General features: G+C 36.6%; 6 protein-coding genes across 6 annotated transcripts; 4 read left to right on the top strand and 2 right to left on the bottom strand.

Annotated features, from left to right (window-relative positions):
- The first annotated feature begins 1,405 nt into the window (after nt 1–1,405).
- On the top strand, nt 1,406–2,119 carry BDF20DRAFT_848093 (SCP2 sterol-binding domain-containing protein). Its single transcript, XM_053079846.1, has one exon. The coding sequence runs from the start codon at nt 1,553–1,555 to the stop codon at nt 1,940–1,942; it is 390 nt and encodes a 129-aa protein (XP_052941331.1). The 5' UTR covers nt 1,406–1,552; the 3' UTR covers nt 1,943–2,119.
- Nucleotides 2,120–2,831: 712 nt separating this feature from the next.
- BDF20DRAFT_848091 (protein-tyrosine phosphatase-like protein) lies at nt 2,832–4,342 on the top strand. The gene is made up of 3 exons (XM_053079845.1): nt 2,832–3,393; nt 3,454–3,855; nt 3,949–4,342. The coding sequence occupies exons 1-3, from the start codon at nt 3,277–3,279 to the stop codon at nt 4,177–4,179; spliced, it is 750 nt and encodes a 249-aa protein (XP_052941330.1). The 5' UTR covers nt 2,832–3,276; the 3' UTR covers nt 4,180–4,342.
- Nucleotides 4,343–4,525: 183 nt separating this feature from the next.
- BDF20DRAFT_810783 (major facilitator superfamily domain-containing protein) lies at nt 4,526–6,656 on the bottom strand (the record flags this gene model as incomplete). The annotated part of the gene is made up of 7 exons (XM_053076622.1): nt 4,526–5,017; nt 5,086–5,286; nt 5,370–5,709; nt 5,789–5,940; nt 6,027–6,201; nt 6,335–6,428; nt 6,530–6,656. The coding sequence occupies 7 exons, from the start codon at nt 6,654–6,656 to the stop codon at nt 4,526–4,528; spliced, it is 1,581 nt and encodes a 526-aa protein (XP_052941329.1).
- Nucleotides 6,657–7,961: 1,305 nt separating this feature from the next.
- BDF20DRAFT_811344 (uncharacterized protein) lies at nt 7,962–9,908 on the bottom strand (the record flags this gene model as incomplete). The annotated part of the gene is made up of 5 exons (XM_053076681.1): nt 7,962–8,276; nt 8,503–8,629; nt 8,711–9,206; nt 9,368–9,667; nt 9,758–9,908. The coding sequence occupies 5 exons, from the start codon at nt 9,906–9,908 to the stop codon at nt 7,962–7,964; spliced, it is 1,389 nt and encodes a 462-aa protein (XP_052941328.1).
- An 826-nt stretch (nt 9,909–10,734) lies between these two features.
- BDF20DRAFT_811783 (cytochrome b5-like heme/steroid binding domain-containing protein) lies at nt 10,735–11,464 on the top strand (the record flags this gene model as incomplete). The annotated part of the gene is made up of 5 exons (XM_053076724.1): nt 10,735–10,875; nt 10,955–10,964; nt 11,040–11,161; nt 11,241–11,314; nt 11,383–11,464. 5 exons carry the CDS (start codon nt 10,735–10,737, stop codon nt 11,462–11,464), a joined length of 429 nt encoding a protein of 142 aa, XP_052941327.1.
- Nucleotides 11,465–11,813: 349 nt separating this feature from the next.
- Nucleotides 11,814–13,823, top strand: BDF20DRAFT_832053 (uncharacterized protein; the record flags this gene model as incomplete). The annotated part of the gene is made up of 8 exons (XM_053078504.1): nt 11,814–11,949; nt 12,033–12,202; nt 12,294–12,545; nt 12,628–12,859; nt 12,973–12,999; nt 13,101–13,463; nt 13,551–13,616; nt 13,660–13,823. 8 exons carry the CDS (start codon nt 11,814–11,816, stop codon nt 13,821–13,823), a joined length of 1,410 nt encoding a protein of 469 aa, XP_052941326.1.
- Nucleotides 13,824–14,240: the final 417 nt, after the last annotated feature.

Raw genomic sequence — 14,240 nt, 5'->3', positions numbered from 1 at the left:
GAGAACTGTAGTGAGTTCTGTGACTCAAAACCAAGAAAAACTGCTAATTATAGATGTGATGTCGAAGGAATGTATATCATGGAACGCAAAAAGCCCAGTAGATAAACTATACTTTAAGAGAATACAACATAATACCGCTTTTCATACAAAAAGTTATGTCATTGGATAATTCTGAAGAAGAGATGTAAGGTCGTAATGTATAAACTTTGATGTGTAGATATTGAAGATATTGAATTGAAGGATCTTATACAGCACTACAATGATGGATAGTATTGAGTCGAACGAGTTAGCTTTTTTCATAAAAAGCGATATCATGCTATATGAGCTTAAAGTCTTGCGTCTTCTACGAATAAGCTCTATTGACGAGATAGTAGAGTGAAATTTGTTTGCAAATTAGTTCGCCGTTGTCGCAATAAATTTCATAATAAGTTTTTATCGGGGGAATCAAGCAATACTTTTGAACTTCAGGGATTGTTGTTGATGAGTGGTTTGTTATATGCAGAACCAGAATTAACATTAGAATTACTGATAATTATAACAGACCTTTGGAGTGGAAGTCAAATTCTCTTGAAGTAGCTTATTATTTAGTTCTGAAAGTAAGAGTATTCTTAATCCTTTTGTTCTCGCCCTTCGAATCCACTGAAAACATTTGAATTCTTTCGTACTATCAACTTTTCACACTCGAAAATGTTACTCAGCTTATCGCTTCAATCATTGCTCTCAATTGTCGATGATTTGCAAAGTATCGTTAAAAATACTTGCAGCAGCCGTATTAATGTCTGGATTGATATTGTCATTCCATTTACTGATATTTTTCAAGGAGAGCTTAAACGACATAGTTGCTAGGAGATCTAAAATTTTCTACATTGAGTTTGACTTTATACTGTTAATGTGAATATTCTACTGAAGGTTAGTCGTTTCTGTATTACCGACTGTTTGTGGTTCTGACTACACCTGCTGGTCTCTTTTAGACAGAAACGCGTAAGCACCACTTACTCTTTATTCTGACATAAAAATTCAACAACGCAATTAATGGATGATAACCGAAGACAAATATAGACTGTAGCAGTTCCTGTATGCAATTGTGCACATCGTCTATCACAAACGCCCAACGGCATTATGGTATTTCTAGCTTACTTTATTTTGACAAAATGTTAACCAGCAGCAACGCAAAATGATGAAAAGAGATCCCCATCACGTCCAATTTGGCGATTGTGTCACTGAAAGAAGAATGACAAAAAGGGGTCAAGTACATTTACAATTCTATCGTCATATAACCTTGGGGTAGCAGTGTATAAGATTTATTGACTGTTTTTATCATTTACATGTGATTCTTGAATTAAATTCAGGCACCACCACATCATTTTGTGAATTCCAATTTTCGCATGGCATGTGACATCTAAAAGCCGTTTTTAGTTTGATCAAGCTGACAAAAATATTTTGTGTTCTCTACAATATATAAATTCACTGACGATTCATTAGCCCCTTTGTTTATATTTTTCTTTTAGTTTTATTTTAAACGAAAAAAAATCCTCCCATCCACTCAAATAATATGTCTGATATCGTCGTTCCTGGATTCAAGAGTTCTGAACTTATTGATGCGTTAAATAGAGCCTTTGAAAACTTCACTCCTGAAGAAAAAGCCAAGCTTATCAAGCAAGTTAACGGTGTTTTCCAATTCGTAATCAAGAATGACGAAGGAAAGGAAGAAATTTTCACAGTTGATGTCAAGAAGGAAGGCAAGGTGACTCGGGGTAAAGGAAGTGCTAAGGCTGATGCTATCTTATCCTTGAAGGACAATGACTTTGTTGATTTGGCTACTGGTAAACTGAATGGACAAAAGGCATATATGAGTGGTAAGCTCAAGATTAAGGGACAAATTATGCTTGCTATGAAGCTGGATAACGTCTTCAAGAGCATCAACCCTACTGCCAAGCTTTAAACCTTGCAGGCTCAAGCACATCAATATACACTTTATATCATTTCACCCATTACTCCCGACCTCTGATTGATATTCAATGCAAGAAAAAAAGGGGTTTGCTACTCATCTCATCTTGACATTAATTGATTGACACCATCAATTTTTAAGGTTAATAAACCGCTATGCTACTTATACAATATCATTAAGTCTTCAAAGGTCTTCTATAATAGTCTTCCTCTTCCTTTTCAAATGTACTCACCAAATTAGCTGATGCTTCATTGCTCTTCACAAAGTAAACCAGTCAGGCCTTACCTTACTGGATACGCGAGATCATCTTTTCTCTCAAGATCAGCTCAACTTAAGTTCAAGGGGCAGTCATATGTCGAGTGCAACGCGTAAGCTATGTATTCATGAGGAGGAAAGGGTAGGGAAGGCCTATTTTATCTAGTTAGAAAGTAGGTAGTATGTGGTTGAATTGCGTCAAATGTGAGGTTTTTTTTTGTGAAGCCAGCTAATTTAAAATGAAGCTGTAATATTTGCTGCATTGCTGAAAAGCTTCAAAGGTGACTGAATCATTGTGTCTTACGTGCAGTTGACAATAATGTTTACTTCTTGTAGGGTTACAATGAAGTGTTCAACAGCGGTTAACTTCCTTTAACAGTCTGTTAGAAAACTTGCCGTCATCAATATAACAAACAGCACAAATTTATTTTAAAATGACATATGATTATATAATTACACTTAATGAAGGCAGCAAACAGGATAGTGTAAAAAATTCACTCAGAGATTTGTTTAAGGCTTCAGTAAACAAGTACTATTCATGTATTTCATCGTTCTTGTTAATTAAGTTGAAGAAGTTTTCAATTTAATATATAACATTGACTGGTAGAGCATGCAAAAGAACTGCATGGTGATATTTATCATTAAGGAAGAGTCCGCATCCTTCTTTAAAGATAGCTGGATCTCTTGAAAAAAACCAGCGACCATACGGTGCAATAAACATAGTTGATGCAAATTTAGTAGCCAATATGATTCATCCGTCATGGTTTCGTTCATGGTTAGGTAAGCTATGTCAACCTAAAATAGAGTGGCAATTTCAATGAATTCCCTCCTCGTCTTACTGGTTTGAACATATATTGTTGATTTGTTGAATCAAAAAATTGCGCTTCATTATTATTGTTATCGTGGGGACTCATTCTTTCGAATTCATTGTATTATGCTCAACTCCCATGATTTTTTTTATTTTTTTTTCTCATAGTTTCTGCTTTTCTATCTTTAATAGCCTGTCATTCTTCCTGTTCAATTTCAGTACTATCATACTCCCTTTTCCTTACCCCTCATAAAAAAGTCATCTGATGACGGGATTCAGGTTTACAGAACTGTCAGCAGAAGATCGAGAGATGCTTATCAATACTCACAATTCTATGGACGATTGGAAATATGAAATGAGAAGAGAGATTCAAGAAATTGTGGTAAGCAACCGAAATCCGCATAGGTATGAATAAGGCTTGATTAATGTGTTCAAATCAAAGCCTGGCGTTTTCTTAGGACCGTTTGCAGCATGTCGAAATGTTGAGAACTTAAAGGCAAAAGGCATTACAAATATCTTGTGTATAGTTGATCCCAGCGAAGCAAGGCTATTGCGTATAGAACACCTATCACAAGCGTTCCTCTATAAGCAATTCATCGTCAACGATTCCAACTTGCAAAATCTGATCCAGATCTTCCCTACTACTTCTCAGCATATACGGGATGTACTTCAACAAGGTGGTAAAATAGTGGTTTGCTGTAATGGAGGCATGTCTCGTAGTCCTACCTTTGTTATAGCCTATATTATGGAGATTTTTGATACAGACGCCTCAACAGCTTATCATTTTGTGCAAGCAAAGCGTCTTTGCATCAATCCTAATGATGGCTTTAAAAGTCAGCTTAAAGTAAGTATAGAAATGGCATAGCATAAAGCGATGGATCAAAACAAGAGAGCCAATTCAGTTCATACCTTTGATTAACTATTTCCATTATCTTAGGAGTATGAACCTATTTACAAAGCACGTAAAGTCAACTCAGCAATGGACGTACCTGAAGCTGGCAACCAACAAAGAAGACGCCGTAGATCTGGGACGGATGACGATGAATATATGGTCGATAAAGACCAACAACTCCGAGTGGAAACAAAGAGATTTCTTGGCGATGAAGCACAACAGCAAAATGGAGCCAATGCTAATGTAAATGCTGGGTATTCATCCATGCTATTATAGTTGTTGTGTACAAAGCAGTGTACTTATCTCTTCTATTCACGATCCAAATTCTTGTGTATCATATTCCCTTGCTTCTTCAATCATAGTACAGCATATCTATTCTTTATATTTAATTACAATCATGCATAATAAATTCCAAAAGCGCCTTGAAAAGTTTGCATCATAATACTTGTTAAATTGCACTTTCAATGATAGACAATTGAGGCGTGGAGTGACGAGAGAAATGATAGTTTATTATTTACAGTAATGATGCTATGAAAGATTTCAAAGTTAAGTGTTGTAATGCAGGTTTAAATGAGATGATTACAATGGTTTCGATCGAATAAAGGATGAGGGGGTATCTTAGTTATGCTTTACTATTCCAATTATGTTTGAGGTTATTTTCCACTTCCTGGGCATTTGATTTCGTCGCAAGCTCAATAGCTTCATCGTAGCCATTTATTGTTTCTTGTTCTACCATATCATGCAATAATGGGATATCTTGCTGGTCAGATACTTGTTCCATATTCGTTATCGACACCGCTTTCTCATTTTGTAACATGAAGAAGACAGCTGTCATAGCTGCTATTACAAGGATCACTAAAAAAATACTAATGGTAAATCCTTTGTCTGCGTGATTGAAAAAAAGGGAAAGAAAGCTTTGATTTAATTCGATAGAAAAGGAAAATGTTGTATTCAAATCTTTGTACTTACGAAAGTAAGGTGCGTCCGTTACTGGCCATATAAACAATGATGTACATGTCCAAAATAATGTCGAAGACGTATTCATTATGGCAATAGCCATGGCCCTAATTTCACTGTTTGCAGAAATAGTTTCACTTGCCCAGGTCATGATTACCTACAATTTCAATTGAAGATGTTTTGTCAGTCTCTCGATATCGTGTATCCAACAAAGTCGGTACGTACCGATGTAGTGCAGCCTATTCCAGAATGCATTAATAAGAAGGCTATATACAGTATTGCAAAAGGCTGAACGAATGCAGATAGCATTATCATTCCTAAAAGACTTGCACAAAGTGGCCATAAAATACACCGATATCTTGATTTATATCTATCGCTTATAAACCCATTGCTGACACCAGCAATCATTGTGATGAGTGTATCGGGCTATAGAAGTCCGATAGCACAAATGAAGTCAGTTTTCATTATTCAGAAAACACTCTTTCTAAATAGTATATATTGCTTTTTACCGTTGTCAAGAGATTTGAAGTGACAGAATCAAAGCCTAGTTTTTTTGTCAATATACCAAGAACATGAGCGCCTCCCAGAGCGGTGTTGATGACTGCCCAGCCAATGACAAAAGCATATAGAAATTTGTTTTTCATTAACAATTTGAGCTTTTCAATCTTTGTTAAATTTGTGCTTGTACGATCATGCTGCGGTTTATCCTTCATCGATCTTTCAACGGCTAGCTCAGTTTCTTTTTCATTCAACCATGTAGTATTGTCGGGGTAATCTGGTAAATATCGATAACCCACGATGCCTAGTATGAGAGTAAGAAAGGAATCAAATGCAAACATCCAACGCCATCTATAACATATAGTAAAATGTTATTATGTTGTGTTCTTTCTATGCTAAAGTAACAACAAACACGTCCAGTTTGATTTACCCGCTTATGCCAAATGCACCATCCATTGTTTTCAGCATGATGGCCTGAATGACTCCACTCAAACCACCACCAAATGACCCACAAATAGTCAGTAATGCTAGTCGTTTTCCTAACTCTTTCTTTGTATACCATGTGCCAATTAAGAAAATAAACTATACACAAATTTAAAATTAGATATGTAAAGATGTTGATATCAAACAACAATGACTATTCTTAGCAGTTCAAGTGATTTTTTTACCCCAGGTAAAAAGCCTGCTTCTGCTATTCCAAGGATGAAACGAATAACATAGATACTGTGTACGGATTTGACACATGCCATGGCAAATGTTAAGATACTCCATATGAACTCCAGCATTGGAAGATACTTGGATGGCCTCAAATTTGACAGTAGTATATTGGAAGGTATCTGCATACTATGCACATATATGTACGTAAATCAATAGGTAAATTCAGTAATATAGAGGTAGAATAAATAAGATTCAGTATAAGCTAATAGTTGAAAGTAATACAAATTGTAAATGAGGGAAACAACTCCCTCTTCATTACCTTAGGTATCCAAACATGAATAACAGTCCCATCCAGTTGTATTGTACGCCTTGAACATGCAGTTCTTCTTCTAAACCACTAATATATGCATTAGCTTTTTCGAAATGATGAGAAGGTCGTGTAAAGCGAATAAGTACCCCATCTGACAAATCAAGAATGATGACCATTCCTTTCTCTTTTTTCCCCCTTATTTACCCAAGTTGGCATTATCCAAATTTTTCACCAAGTTACCAAACATGGCAAGCAAAAGCAATCGTCTATCTAGTTTATGTACAAGTTCTTGTTCTCGTATACGATCAACGGATGAGGCTAGTGAAGCCATTTCAACTCGATCAGGACTTGTTTCTACAGAGGGTTCATCGTAATGCTGGGTAGCTGATAATTCTTTCATTGATTATGTTCTATTGAGACAGGTTATTGTGCTCTTCTTCTCTCGTATTGAGAAAAAAGAGATCAAAATATACAATATAGTATCTCTCCCTTCCAAATAAATTGCTCAAATCCAAAGGAGATATAGAACAAGCTTCCTGCATGAGAATACAGCATTAACATCACGCTTTTTGCTGTTTCTCAAAAGTTCCAATGTTGGTATCTCCGACCGCGCCGAATACTACAATTACTCCTTTTTGACTATTCATCGTACAGCTGTGCAATTAGGCAGAGACAGAGAAAAAAGCTGAAACCCGCAAACCCGCATACATTATGTATAACATTTTTTGGTCAAACAAGATTTCAGTTTTTCCTTATCAAATAAAAAGTTTTAAAGTTTTATGAAACTTTAGTTAGAACCCCACTTTTTTTAAATATAATTAGCTATCCATATGATGTTGTTTATTTCTAAATATCTTTGACATACAACACATATGTGCTCAAGCCGAAAAGTATAAAACTAGACTACATAATGATTATATGCAACATTTCTTCCTTCTCTACTTCATTTCTTTTTCGAGTACTATAACATGCCTTATCCAGTCAAGCCTGTCAATCTATCGGGAGGTCAATGGTAAGGGAGAGAAGAATAAACAAACACGCAGATCTTTAATAAATGATTAACACCACTGTTATGTGTAATAGTGAACATTGCGGACAAGTGAGTGCCCCCAAATACTAACACCCCCAGCTCCTCCTTCTGAAATACACATACAATTATATACTTGAGCTAGGATTCTAACTTGAAAGTTTCTTAGTATGGACATGAAAAGAAAACATGTAGCTTATTGAAGTCAAAGTAGAAGATAGCAAGCACCTTATGTACCTCTACGCGACACTCAACGTCTCCCAGAACAGAGCACGCATTTCATACTGAAGTTCTTTTCTTTTTAGCGACCTCCAAGACTACATGTTTAGCTTTAGCTGCTTTCTTAGAGTTTACCAGTCTCTCAGTATCCAAAGTATATTTTTGTTTTACAACAACTCTGTTCCAGTTCTTACAGTACTACTATTAGTAAAGATCATCGTTATATTTGTGCGGTTATTGATTTAGTGTACATTTAAGAGCAACAAAAACTGCTTTTAGACGTACAAAATTACTATTGTATTTGAACCAATATATATTATGGATATAGACTAAGGTGTGGAAGGACCTAGTTAGGGTTTCCTTTTTTCTATTTACTGCTCTGATACATAATTAAATTAATTCCATATAACGCTTCAATTCCCAATCCGTTACCGCATTCTTCCACAAGTTACATTCATGCTTTCTTGTGGCAACATAATGATCTACAAATGCGTCTCCCAAAACGGTACGCGCAACGGAATCCTTCTTATTCATTTCAAGAGTAGCTTCTTCCAATGTTCTTGCCAATCTTTGGTTTTGGCGGACGTCTGCTGCAGTAGCACTGGCCTCACAAGGAAGTTCTTGTTGAGTTTTGATGCCCCAACATCCACATTTCAATACTGCTGCTAGTGCTAAATATGGATTGATGTCGGCTCCTGGTACTCTCTATAAAATGGTATATCAAAAAATACAAAAATTAGGTTTGTTAGACACAAGCGTACAGTTATCTGTGCACACACACATATACAAACAAGTTTATATCACGAGGAAATGGGTAGCAGTTATTACAATAACAAAGCTACGCCCATCTGCGCATTCACTATGTGTATTTATGTATATGTGTGTATATATTTCCTTTCCAGCTAATACTATCCTCACAGACATAACTTACCACTTCCATCCTGGTAGAACTTTCCGTGGCTGTTGGTGGTGCAATAACTCTAATAGCTGTGTGGCGTGAATCAACACCCCATGAAACGCTAACAGGGGCCCAATAATTCTCTACTAATCTTTTGTAGCTGTTGTGAGGAGTTTGTTGTGCGTTAGTAAAACAAAGATGTCATATTGTCACCACCTCCTCTTCCTTTTTTTCCCTGTACCTATTAATGGTTGGTGCTAAAATTGCTAAAATACTTGGTAATCCCTTCAACACACCGGCCAAAAACCAAACTGCAGCTTTCGTTAAATGAGGGATATGCTCATGCATTTTGCCTACAGCAAAGGCATTCTCTCCTTCTGCATTTTTTAAGCTAAAATGCATATGACCCGAGCATCCTGGTTGATCGGCATAAGGTTTGGCCATAAAGGACGGCATAACATTATGTTTTAAACCTATCTGTTTCACGGCTGATTTAAACAATGCTGCTCTATCGCCACTTTCTTTAGCATCTGTATACAATAGGGCTGCCTCAAACACGCCCGGTCCTGTCTCTGTATGCCAGCTTTCTATGTCAATTTTGAATTGCTTTAACCAGTCAAATGTATTGTAATAAAATTCTTGATTCTGAAGAGGACGCAATAAAGAATAGCCGCACATGCCTACAGTCAATGGTGTCAAATGACTATACTTTTTTGCGTCCAAGCTTTCAGCATTTTCTATTGTTGGGGGGGGGGGGAAAAACCAAGAACATCGATTAGAATGGCTTTCATGGATTCGACTTTATTTGGTCGTTTTGAGTGTAACATCTTGTGACAAAGGATGAAGATAATGGGACGAAGAGAGTTTCTCTTTCTAGTATGCATGATGTAAACCTTACCTTTAAAACAGAAAAATTCAAATTCTACACCACAGTAGGCAGTATAACCCAATTGATCCAAATCATCTACCGCGCCTTTCAGTACGTTACGAGAACAACAGTATAAAGGCTTACCAGTGGTAGGATGATACAGATAGACAAGGAAGAAGGGAATATTGTCTTCCCAAGGAATACGACGGAAGGATGACAGATCGATTTTAGCCAACAGATCAAAATATTGACATTCCTCTCCAGAAAATTCACCAGGCTCTGTATAATTCTTGTCGAGTATGTCCCAACCAAAGATAACTGAGCAAAAGCCTTTTGTTTGGAATTGTTAGAGTCCTTTTAAGGTTAATTATCTACATTTTCATCGATAACATGTGTTTGAGGTTGTTGCGAATCTCTCACCAAAACCTGTCTTGACGACATGTAAGAACTTGTCTTTGTGCATTATCTTGCCACGTAAGAGTCCATCGATATCCACTGCAGCGACTTTAACTTTAGTATCATCCTTCAAGAACTCTGCAATATTATCTTCGGTCAAGCCGGTTTTAGTCATTTTTTTAAGGAGATTAAGAAAGAAAATACAGAAATAAAAAAAAAAAGAACAAAATATGCCGGAAAATGAGGTTCTTTGTACTTGTAATCCGGACGCAGGAGAGTTACATCATCCTTGTTTTTTCTTTCTAAAGTATTCAATTAATGCAGAAACCAGCGTTGATCATGTCCGTTTACCCTAGGTTTATTCTAGCGGCGGAAACAAAAATAGAAAACCGCAAATAGACCAGGTAAGAACAAATATAAATTCATACATGTACTTAAACAATATAGCAAGGATAGGAGGCTTTCTTTATGAAAGGAAAGAAAAAGCTGGCTGCATAAAATCTTTGTTTTCGATGGATGCCAAACTCAGCAATGTGTAGTTTCTTTGCAGCACCAGATGGTGTTCCTTCAGTCTTCTTTGAGAGGTGGTTCCCAATCTTCAAGGAAAAGCTTACGATCAACTGTTTTAAGCTGCATGTCCCATGTGATGCATTTATGACAACGCGTTTAAATAGAAGTGTTAGTAGTGGAAGTATAACGATGACAGGAATACAAAGATGGTAAATTTGAGATTACTACCAAAAAAAACTAAGCTGAATGGATAGGGTAATAATTCGGCCCTGAATTAATATTCAACGTGACACAATGACAATATGAAACTTGGGAGGGGCGGCCCATGGGTGTCCAATCCAATGAGCTGACTAGTAATGTTATTGTCCTCTTTACCCCGCCCTGATAAATCTCGTTTGTTCCTTTTTTTTTGTCTTGTTTTCTCCATTGTTTACTGTCAACTTACACTAAAGACACCTTTTTCCCTTCAAGCACCCATTTTCTAATAAGCAATGACTACTGCTGCTACTGCTACTACTGACGCTGGCTTGGCTGTTTATTCTTCGGATGATGTGTCCAAGCACAACACAAAAAATGATTTGTGGATGACTATTCACGATAAAGTGTATAATGTTACTGAATTCATTTGGGAGGTATTCAACGAAAAACTAAAAGTTAATTGATGTCCTCCTACTGGTGATTAATCTCTCAATCTCTTTTCCGTATCTATAGCATCCTGGTGGTAAGTTATTATAAAACAGAAATTGTTTACAAGAGGGGTCAGCCATCATCTGACAACCCTTCTCCTGGAATATAGGCGAGGAAGTATTAGTTGATGAAGCAGGCAAAGATGCAACTGAGGCATTTGAAGATATTGGACACTCTGATGAAGCTAGAGAAATTTTGAAAAAATATTTGATTGGCACTTTGGACGAAGAAGTAAGAGAAACAGCAAAAGCTTGTTAGTGAGTAACTGTGTATACGCACTGTTCTTTAATACTGTATATAAATGATTTAGTCTAAGAAGCGGACTCATAAATTTAATGTTATCCGTGCTGGAGAGCTTCCCGAAGAAAAGAAGTCGACAGGATCGTAAGTAGCAGTAGTCACATCTACCTTTGTTTTCGAACAAAAGCTATAACATTAAATCTTTCATTTAGTGTTTTACGTGTCATTTTGCCTGCTCTTGCGGTGGCTGGTATCTTGGTTTACAAGTTTGTTCTTGCACCTCAACGCCATTAGGATGTAATTCCGTCACACTATTTATTGTATCTATTGAAGAAGGGATGAAAAATCAATAAACAAACCAAAACGAGATGCTTGTTGTTGGAGTCTTAAATAGGACGATCACAAAGATAGGCTCTTGCCCGTGTATTTCTAAAATATTTCTCTTCTCTCCTGACTAACAACATGTGTGGTTAGAAAGGGCTGAAAAAGTATAAAATAGGATTGCTGCAGCTATATTTTGATTCATTAACGTAACTCTTTACTTTTGTTTCTCTGTTTTATTATCGTTTTCTTTTCACACTTCCTTTGTCCTTTATCACTGTGCAATTTTGAAATAGCAAATCCACACGAAGGACCAAGCAATATGCAGAACAGTAGCCATGGTCCCTCAGATAATAAACATGATATGCTTCACATCACACTTCATCAAATAAGTTTTCTTATAACAGGCTTATGCACAACATTGGGGATGCAATGGTTGTTTTATAAAGGCGCTGCAAGTAAGAAGAATATTGTTAGAGGTAGAAGTGTAGGGTATTCATTATTTCTTTCTCGTTTAATGATGATACAAAATATATAATAGCTTCCATGAGTTTATTGCCTCAATTGTCGAGCTACACAGGGATGCTATTAATAGGCGCATTCATCCCTTTCTTAATCCGAAGAAAAAGCAGAAGGAAATCCATGCAATATAATATGCTACCATCGACCAGTGCAACTGAAGATCATCCCATGAATTTGCTGGAGCAACAGGTATGCAATCATCCAATCTATTCTCTAACTTATCTACACATTCATTCCCCACTGAAATGGATAAGTTTCTGTTGCTTTATTACTCTTACAGCTACTTTCAGCAGATACACTCAGCTTATCACTAACAGCACTAAATGTAGAAAGTAAAGAGGAAACAAAGGGATTTGAGGACCAAGACCTGTCTTTGGACACTAGTTGTTATGAAGAGCAATCAACAGCAGCAAAAGAAGAACAGGATTCAATACATGCACCTGTTCCTCATTTGAAAATAATAAAATTAGCAACATTGGAATTGTTCTCAAGCGTTACGTTGACGATAGGGTTTTCCATCATCGGCAGTGGGGTAAGAGGAGGAAGAATGCTCGAGAGGTAACTGGTTTAACGAATAGGCTAATGTCTTTCTTTCTATTACTATTTACTTGTAGATGTACCAAGTCATCTACAGTAGTGTGGTCATTTGGTGTGCTATTTTGACGTGGATATTTATGAAACAATCCTTGTCGAAAATACAATGGTTAGCCATTATCGGCACCAGCATTGGCTTGGGTATCTGTTCATTCGATAATTTCAGAGCCCCGCCACTGCAACAAACATCATTAGATTTAGAGTTACCAATGACGTTTAATGATAATACAAGTCAGGTCAGTAGTCATACAGGTAAAGTATAGTGTATTGGTACATAAACTGCTCAGTAGTTCGCTCTCGATATCAACTGCTTTAATTATTCGATTTGATAGCATTTAATAAGAGTTTATGGAATGGCACTTTAGTCACATTGGGCGGTACGCTTATTTCTGGTGAGTATCAACTATGAAATGAGTGTGTGTGTGTTGGGGAGGGATGGATGTCAGAAGTAAATCTTTTTCCATACAAATCATTCACATGTCTGAATAATTAGCGTGTATATATGTGTATTCTGACAAGGTCCTGTCAAGCAGCAACGATAAAGGTAAACAGCCTTTACCCGCTAAAATATGCTGCTGGATGGGTGTCTACACCTCATGCTATACATGGATTTGGATGTTCATTTATACCTTACCAAGATTTGCTGACATTATTCACATTGACGCGAACACAACAACTTTCGAGGTGACACTCGCTTACACTATTGTGACAGTGGCACATACATTACATTCCTATAATTATTACGAACTTATTGATCGTACCGGCAACGTTGCTACTGGCATTTTACAAGGTTTACGCGCCATTCTCGTCTATGCTATTAGCCATGCTTCCTTTTGTCAAAACGACTCGGCACAGTGTAAAAAGATATTTTTTGAGAAAATGAGACAGTACATACATCTTTTTTCTTATTAACAACGTTGCCATTTCCTTTTCTCTATGATAGGCTTTACAGCATCGAAAGGTTTTGGCTCACTCGTTGTTATTGGTTGTGTCTTACTATTCACGTTAGGTAGAAGAAATTTAAATATAAAAAATTAAAAAAAAATGTGCAGCCTATTGGAGACCCTGGATGGTGGAGCAATTTATAAACACCCAATGTACTATGATGACCTACGGGGAATTTAACCTTCCTCCGTCTTGCATTAGTCCACAATTAAGACAAGGAAAATGGGCAAAAACAAAGAGAAAGAAAAACTCTTTCTCAAAATCTACATGAACATTTTGTGGTGAATGCATCTTTTTCATAGTCGCTCCTTTGACAGAGCGGGATAGAAATACAATACAATCAATTCATGTCCCGAAAATTTCCATCTCAATCGCACACTTTGTCTCAAATTTCGTATATTAAAATTGAGATTTACTTTTGACAATAAAACGCCAAGTTGTGGTATAAATTCCTAAGCAAAAAAAGCAAAGGCTGTTTTCCCATCATCATCATCGAAAGTAGGATAATCAGCGTAGAGAGATGGTGTGAATGGCAAATGAAAGAACCTGTACATATCTGGATGAATGACAAACCCTAAAAAAAGAAAAAGTCAAATGTACAAAGCAACAGGCGCTATTTGTGCATGGGTCGTTTTTTATATCTTCGGCTTAAAATTGCCTATCTCAAAAACCATGATAGATAAGTATG

The sequence above is a fragment of the Mycotypha africana genome (genome assembly GCF_025528875.1).
Source record: "Mycotypha africana strain NRRL 2978 chromosome Unknown BDF20scaffold_1, whole genome shotgun sequence".
Lineage (NCBI taxonomy): Eukaryota > Fungi > Mucoromycota > Mucoromycetes > Mucorales > Mycotyphaceae > Mycotypha > Mycotypha africana.
The sequence above is the reverse complement of the archived record's forward strand: the minus strand, read 5'-3'. Positions and strand labels throughout refer to the sequence as shown.